At 48.7% G+C, this 7720-nt stretch overlaps 1 protein-coding gene across 1 annotated transcript; it reads right to left on the reverse strand.

Moving 5' to 3' along the window:
* Window positions 1-493: 493 nt before the first annotated feature.
* Window positions 494-4137, reverse strand: LOC109735488 (endoglucanase 21-like). Its single transcript, XM_045231918.2, has 3 exons — window positions 3497-4137; window positions 3142-3396; window positions 494-2957 (listed from the first exon to the last, which is right to left on the reverse strand). Exons 1-3 carry the CDS (start codon window positions 4124-4126, stop codon window positions 2313-2315), a joined length of 1530 nt encoding a protein of 509 aa, XP_045087853.2. The 5' UTR covers window positions 4127-4137; the 3' UTR covers window positions 494-2312.
* Between the last annotated feature and the right edge of the window lie 3583 nt (window positions 4138-7720).

The following is a 7720-nucleotide window of genomic DNA, read 5'->3' on the forward strand; positions in this document are numbered from 1 at the left end:
GTACATTAGAATCTCGCAGCATACAGTAATAAAAATAAATTTGGCAAGATACAATCCCTCATCCTCGTTGTAACCCCGGAACCAAAAATCATCAGAACACAATAGTTTCTAAATTCAAAAGGATAACACAAAATACACGTGGCTCACCGTGCAGAGCGCCCGGTTATTAAAATCAATAGGTTTGAATCTGTAACTTACCTGATAGTAGAGCAATCTTTTTGTCCATCATTCGTTGTCTAACCGAAAACAAAAAACTACTATCGGGCATGGTGATAATGCTGCGTAATTGCTACATAATTCGTCCAAGTAACACTTCCACTGATAGTCCTTCTCACTCATTCTTTACCTTTGGACATTCTTCTTCAGTTACTCATGTACTTGGATTCTAATAGCTATAGATTGTCAACCTGTGCCTTAAATGGTATCATTTTTCTTTAGTTACTCATGTACTATTTCATTACTTTGATCTGACCCCGTTCTCTAGCTCAGGATATTTTTGTTTTTGGTAGCATTTGGCCATATGATATATTCTTCTGTTGCTAACAGAAAGATACACCGTTCTTTCCCATGGACAGGAGACAGGAGTACACACTAATTCTTGCTGGAGCACTAAACACCAGGGATTGCCATATTGGTAGTACAAATGGTAATACATTTTCAAAAGAACAATGTTGTGATGGATAGTACTTCAAAACATTGGAGAGGGTTTGAACCTGTGCTTGAAAGGGAGCTAGTGCCGTCAAGCCACGCAAGAACACCAGCGAGGAGATGTTGGCCGCTGAAGCACGTCCCTGTTTTACTTGCCATCCCATTCTATCGGGTGCTCCTCATCGCATCTTCATCTCTTCTTATCCCAGCGCAGAGAAGCGACCGAAAGAGGAAGTGGCGTGGAAGCTTCGGGGCGGCCGGAGTGGATGTGTAAGTCGAGGGCCCGACCTCTCTTCTCTCTCGAGTCCTAGCCTCCTAGGCGAACCTGCGGATCGCCGGCGCATCCAGGAAAGACGAAGGCCGGCGCATCGAGAGGAGGAAGGACGGCTGCGCGGAGGAACAGAGGAACGATCGGGGGCGATAGCGGTGAAACCTGGCAACCTGGGCTGTTATCGTCGGAGTGGGAATAAGTGGGCCTTGACGGCTCGATTACTGAGAGGAAGAGGAGGTTGTTCCGCGGAGCAGCGGCCCACGAGACGGCACGTGACGCGAGCAGGGACGCCCGAATTTGATCTGCATCGTATATTAGATGATCCGACGGCTGAGACAATGAAATCGCTGTGGAGGCTCCTAGGTAGCCCCGTTATACTGTTTCTCAATAGCCAGCGACGAAGAATTTTGCTCCATGAGAGCATCTCCAACAGGCGCCCAAAAACTGCTCTGCGTGCTAAAATTCAGGTTTTTTTGGACGCCGGACAGCTCCAGCAAAAGCTGTAAAATAGTGCGCGCAAAAAAGGGTTGAGCGCACGCTGAAAAATGTTATCGCATGCTGCAAATTTGAGGCGTCGGATTGCGTGTGCTTCACAATTTACACTGCGTCTTTTTTTGGCGCGTGTTTTTGGGCATCTGGTAAAGCAATGTTGGTCTGGGTGCGCTAAAATGCTACAGCGATGTGCTAAAACTATTTTAGACCGTGAAACTTTTGTGCGCCTGTTGTTGGAGATGCTTTGAGAATGTTCTCTTCTAAACTGATATGTGCATGCAGTTTCAAATGCTGGCCTATGCAGCCATGCAATCTATCCATCCTGTTTGCAAACCTCATGCACCACTACTCTGCACTCTCTACTTTCCCTACCAATATGAACAATCTAAGCAGTTAAACTAAACCAACAAAAAAAACATCCTAGATCAATTTTGTAAAACTGCACACTAATCTTAGAACTCTTCATATTCGCAAAAGAAAAGAAAAAAAATCTTAGAACTCTTCCTGTTCAGCTTTTCTTCGTGATGGCCGTTTCGCCGTGCAAGTGTGCGAAGATGCCAACTACCCTGCCCTACATCGACGGAAGGTTACGGGCGTTTTACGGGGTGATACTGATTTGTCAAGTTGTGATTGGATTAAGGGGGGAGGGACGGGCCCCACCCGGGTGAAAATCAGGGGGGCTGGAGAGATTATTAGGAAAGGGCCTGTAAAACTCCTGTAAGAGGCCCGTACGTTTAGCATTTTTGCCTGCCCTGCAGCCATGCAATCTATCCATCTTGTTTGCAAACCACAGGCACCACTACCCTGCACTCTCTACCTCTCTGCCAATACAAACACTCCAACAGTTAACCTACATCAGTTCTACAAAACTGCACACTAATCTTAGAACTCTTCTTCCTGTTCAGCTTTTCTTCGTGATGGCCGTTTCGCCGTGCAAGTGTGCGAAGATGCCAACCATGGGCGCGGTGTTGTACGTGCACGCCTCCGTTTGCATGTAGTTGTCGCGCCTGTCCCTAAACCGGTCGAGGTGGTCCGGCCCGCCGACGATGGCGCCGACGACAACGTTCGGGTTCGCACCCCTCCGAAGGAACCAGTTGCCGTACCCCTGCATGCACCCGATGAACCTGCCGTCGCCGCGGTGGGACACGATGGACGCGCCACGGTGGTGCATCCGCCGCGGGAACCGCGTGCCGTACCCGACCAAGTAGCTCACGCCGGCAGGGTTGGCGCCGAGGACGTAGTCGGTCTGCGCCCGCGCCAGGGACCGCAGCTTGTCGGCGTGTACTGGCCCATCGGGGCACTGCAGAACCGGCGGCTCCTGGCCCGCGGAGGTGAGGTAGCGGGAGTAGACGGTGAGGAGGAAGGCGGCGTTGGTCACGTACTGCATGTTGTTCCACTGCCGGACGAAGAGCATGCCGCCGGCCGTGCGGTTGACATTGCCGGCGTCGCCGTTCTTGTTGAGGCAGGCGCAGAGGTAGTGCTCCGCCTTGGCCTTGTACTTCTCCAGCGTCGCCTTGTGCTCCGGGTGCTTCCCTTCCAGCAGCACCTAAAATGACACGACACGTTAAAAAACACATTTTGTCCAGGGATTTGGTTTTCTGAAGAAATATGTGAGGAAAACATTTTCGATCGTGCATGCCATACCACCGGCCCGAAGAAACAATGGTGCAATATAAAATTAGAGAATAACTAGTTAATTTGTTGAGCAGTCATGTACAGCTGATGCTCACCTTGGTGGCGAGGATCTGGAGGCCGGCGTACTTGACGTCCCAGCTGAACTCCGTGATGGCCCAGGTGGTGCCGCCGAACTCGTCGGCCATGTCCACGGCGTAGTCCAGGTAGCTCGCCTTCCCCGTCGCCCGGTGCAGCCACAGCGCCGCCCAAAGCATCTCGTCGCCGTACCCGCTCACCGACGCGTAGTAGCTATACGCCTCGCCGATGCTACTGTCGTACTTTCCCCTGTATTTGTCCCCGAACTCGAACAACTGCATTTGGACGTAACATTACACGTTAGTAAACAAGAGCTGCATGTTTCATGCATGTACAACAGAGCGACAACAATGGCGTTGCAATATGTCTACGCACCTGCTCGGCGTGGTGGAGGAGAACTTGTGCGTAGTGGGGGTTGGAGCGGCGGAACACCATGGAGGCCGCGGCCAGCGCGGCGGCGGTCTCGCCGACGAGGTCGGAGCCGGGGTTGTCGCGGTCGACCTTGTAGGCCTGCCGCGACGTGGTCATGTCCTCGGGCCGCTGCCAGCAGTAGTGGTCGGTGTCGCCGTCGCCGACCTCGGCCCAGAGCACGTACGGCTCGGTGTGCGCCTTGACGAAGTAGTCGGTGCCCCACTTGATGGCCTCCAGCACGTGTCGCCACTCGCCGGCGGCAGCGATGTCGTCCGCGAACTCCATGGCGCTCCACGACAGCATGGTGACCGTGAACGCCATCGGCAGGCCGAACTTGACGTTGTCGCCGGCGTCGTAGTACCCGCCCACGAGGTCCACGCCCTGCTGCAGGCCGTCGGCGAGGCCCGAGTGGCCGCGCCACTTGACGCGCTGGTTGTGCGGCAGGCGGCCCGATCGCTGCGCCTCGAAGTAGAGAAGGCTGCTGTGGAGCGCCTTCTTGTAGTCGAATGGCGCCGCCCCCTCGCCGCCGCCAGCCGTGGTGAACGGAAGGTGCACGAGTGCGAGCACGGCACAGATGGCAAGAGACAAGATCATTTTGATTCTTGTCGCCATGTGTGCTCTTCTGCTTTCTCTCTGGGTTTAGCTCTGTTGTGCTTCTCCTGCTCCTTTCGTCCTCGTTATATAAGAACTGATCATCATGTGCTGTCTCCCCCGTTGACCATCTTTAGTGAAACCCCACATCTTAATACCACGCAGTTTGGCGGTTAAGCTTGTCTGACTCTTAATACCAGGTGGTAATCAATGATTACTGGATCCAACAGTCGGATCTAGCTAGTATATGTACTCCCTCCGGTCCTTTTTAATCTGCATATAAGTTTTGTCCGAAGTGACCAAACTTTTATAGAAGAAAGTATCAAGATGCACAATGTCAAATCAATACTGTTAGGTTCATTATGAAATGTAGTTTCATAATATATCTATTTGATATTGTAGGTGTTGATAGTTTTTAGTATAAATTTGATCAAACATTACAAAGTTTGACTTAACACAAATCTAATACGCGAAGTAAAAATGACCGGAGGGAGTACTATAAAAGATTGTTGAGTAACATGTATACCTGGGTGGTGACGAAGAGGTACGAGCAACATGCATGTATCTAGTACACAAAAAGATTGTTGAGTAACATGTATACCTGGGTGGTGACGAAGAGGTACGAGCAACATGCATGTATCTAGTACACAAGAATGTATGTTCAGTGGATGATTAAGAGGTATAGTAACATGTACCTGGGTGATAGTCAGCGACGATGAAGAGCTTGTAACATGTAGCTGGTTGGTGATGGTTATTCTTCCTGTCGGTACTGAGCTGGAGGTGGAGAATTAATGGTTTAATTATGATGTAAGTATACTATATATGGAGGTAGACTAATTAGGAAACACTGGATAAAATAACAATGCTAGCTAGGCAGGGTTGACTTGCGTCGTGCACCAACAACCGTGTGGATGCATATGCATAATGCATTGCACATTCTAAGTTCAGATGTAGACTATGTTTTGGTCAACGTAGAGGCAAGTATAGGCTAGATGTTACTTGTTCATGTTGCTCCAACGAGAACATCAGAATTGCAAGGCAAAAGAGTGAGATGCAACTGGTTTCCCGAACAGGGAACATATGCACTCCCAATACATTTTTCTATCAAAATATTACGAGCGACACCATTGTCTTATTTTCAGTAAATTGTTTTGAATTGAGAACCTTGCAGAGCTATAGGCTAGCAAGTTCCACGAAGCTAATCAGGATGTAAATTTGTATGGTGGGAAACTAACTGAAAATACAACTTTTACGAGCTAATTTCTAGGTTGGCATGTCAATTTTGTTGCAAGAAATTTCATTGGTGAGGGTATGTTTTGGCCATTGGGTATTGCCTGAAGTAATTAGAGATCTTGTAGCCCCAACAAAGTATTATTATCACTGAATTTACACCAAAGAAAGGCGCATCACGTATGTAAAATTACTAATTGATTGCTGCATCTCTGTCGCGTGCGGCCGGTCCATGGATGTCTCATCCTAGCACAACATCGAGGGCTAGGTGAGTGGAATCCAGCTCTGTTATTAGTCCCTCCTTGACCAAGCTAAATGAATATGCAGGGAATGACAGCCAAATATTATAATGTTAGTGCAACAGACGAAAAGGCCTTGCGCACTGTACGTAAGCGTCATGGTACCAGCTTAATCCTGTCATTTGATATGCAGATTAGCAGGTTAAGCCTTTGGTACTTTAGGGTTTAGGTGATTCGGAGATCCCTGAAATTTTATTCAAACATGTGACACAGAATGTAGACATGTACGTTGCTTCTGAAATTGAAACAACAAAGGGGAATACTTGATCGTGCAAATTTGTTTATATTGTTCGGAGGCCCCTGCGTCACTCCCGCACGAGCGACACAGGAGGCAAACCACGCCTGCTGGCTGCCGCCAGAGAACTCCCTTCTCCACCGTCTCCTCCGTCGCCGCCGCCATCGTCGGGCAAAGCTCACATGCCGGCGGTGTTTCTCCTCTCGCAATATGTTGTCCCCATGACTGGCTCGTGCAGGCATCACCATGAGGGTTAAGTGGCGGGCGGCGCGCGGGGCGGTGGTGTGCCTCCTTGTTGGCCATGGGTTTCTGGAGCGGCGACCCCGGGACAAGGTATGGCGGCCAGGAGTGGCGAGTGGTGGCGGCAAATCTGGGATTCTGCCCAAATCCGGTCACGGCGGCCCCGGCCGGCGGATCTGGTGGTGGCTTGCTAGTCAGTGAGACGGCAGGTCGAGCGTGGTTGACCATGGGGCGGCGCGCAAGGGATTCAGGACCTAGTGCCCGGATCAAACGGTCGCGGCGGCCGTTGCCGTTGTATGGGCGACGACAATGACTGGTGTGGCGGTGGGTGCTTCCTATAGCGCAGCCTAAGACTTGTGTATTTGTCATATTGATGTCGTCTTGTAACATAGGGTTAGTGGCTATATGGTGAAGTTACTGTCGAGAGGCATGCGGCCTCGGTTTTTCTTTTCGCTTTACTTCCGGATCGATGTTGTTCGGCTGCTAGATTTTCATTCTTAATAATATATGGTTGCATGCAACATCTTGATGAAGAGGCCGGGGGTTATCCTCCTTTTCAAAAAAAAGTGCTTTGTGTAGCTTGCTTATTGACCATTGAGCTCGTTTATAGCTTGAAATACTTGACTTGCCTGCTTAAAAAAAGGGGTAACAGGTGCCATGTGGAGTTTATATATGTCAACTTCCCTTGTACCGTATCTGTCCACAAGAAATTCATAAGCGTGGTGGTTTGAACTTTGAACACCGACTTTGCCAGCTATATGCAATGTGTATGCATATTTCTTGCCGGGAAATAAATGAATAATTGTATGTATATTTAGAATTTCAGATGGAGCGGATGGTTGAACCGGGAATCAAGACATAAACTAGTGGTGAAACATTTGAGGGGACATTAGTTTTAGTCAATTGTTACATTTTCCAATAAAAGATGATGTATTCATATTAAGTACAATTGAGTCAGTTTTACATAACAAATATCATTTTGTTTAACCATGTCGATGCAATTAGCGCATCTCGCCGATATACGTTCTGTACAATTAGCATATCTTTGGTGCACCTCGGGTGAGAGATGCTTCTGCTTTCTCTGGGGTTGCTTTCTCCGGGTTTAGATCTGTTATGCTTCTCATGTTCCATTCGTCCTCGTTATATAAGACCTGATCATCATGTGTTGTCTCCCCCATTGATGATATTTAGTCAAACCCCACATTGTAATACCAGGCGGTTTGGCGGTTAAGCTTGTATGTCTCTTAATACCAGGTGGTAATCAATGATTACTGGATCCAACAGCCGGATCTAGTACAAAAGAATGTTGGGTAACATGTACCTGGGTGGTGTCATTGGACGAATGAAGATGTAGTAACATGTACACCTGGTTGAAGGTTGGTGATGGTTCTTCTGCTGTCGGTAGTGAGCTGAGGTGAAGAATTATTTGTTTAATGAAGATGAAGATAATGAAGGTAGACTAATTAGAAAACCCAGAATGATATAACATGCTAGCTAGGAAGGGTTGACTTGCGTCTTACACTAACAACCATGTGGCATGACGAGGCATATGCATTGCACGTTCTAAGTTTAGATTTAGAGCATGTTTTGGTT

Source organism: Aegilops tauschii, chromosome 7 (assembly GCF_002575655.3).
Source record: "Aegilops tauschii subsp. strangulata cultivar AL8/78 chromosome 7, Aet v6.0, whole genome shotgun sequence".
Classification (NCBI taxonomy): Eukaryota; Viridiplantae; Streptophyta; class Magnoliopsida; order Poales; family Poaceae; genus Aegilops; species Aegilops tauschii.

Coding starts and splice junctions, on each gene's coding strand:
- LOC109735488 (XM_045231918.2), bottom strand. CDS start 4,126: ATGATCTTGTCTCTTGCCATCTGTGCCGTGCTCGCACTCGTGCACCTT. Junction 3,397..3,496: donor TCCTCCACCACGCCGAGCAG/GTGCGTAGACAT, acceptor GTCCAAATGCAG/TTGTTCGAGTTCGGGGACAA. Junction 2,958..3,141: donor TCCAGATCCTCGCCACCAAG/GTGAGCATCAGC, acceptor GTGTCATTTTAG/GTGCTGCTGGAAGGGAAGCA.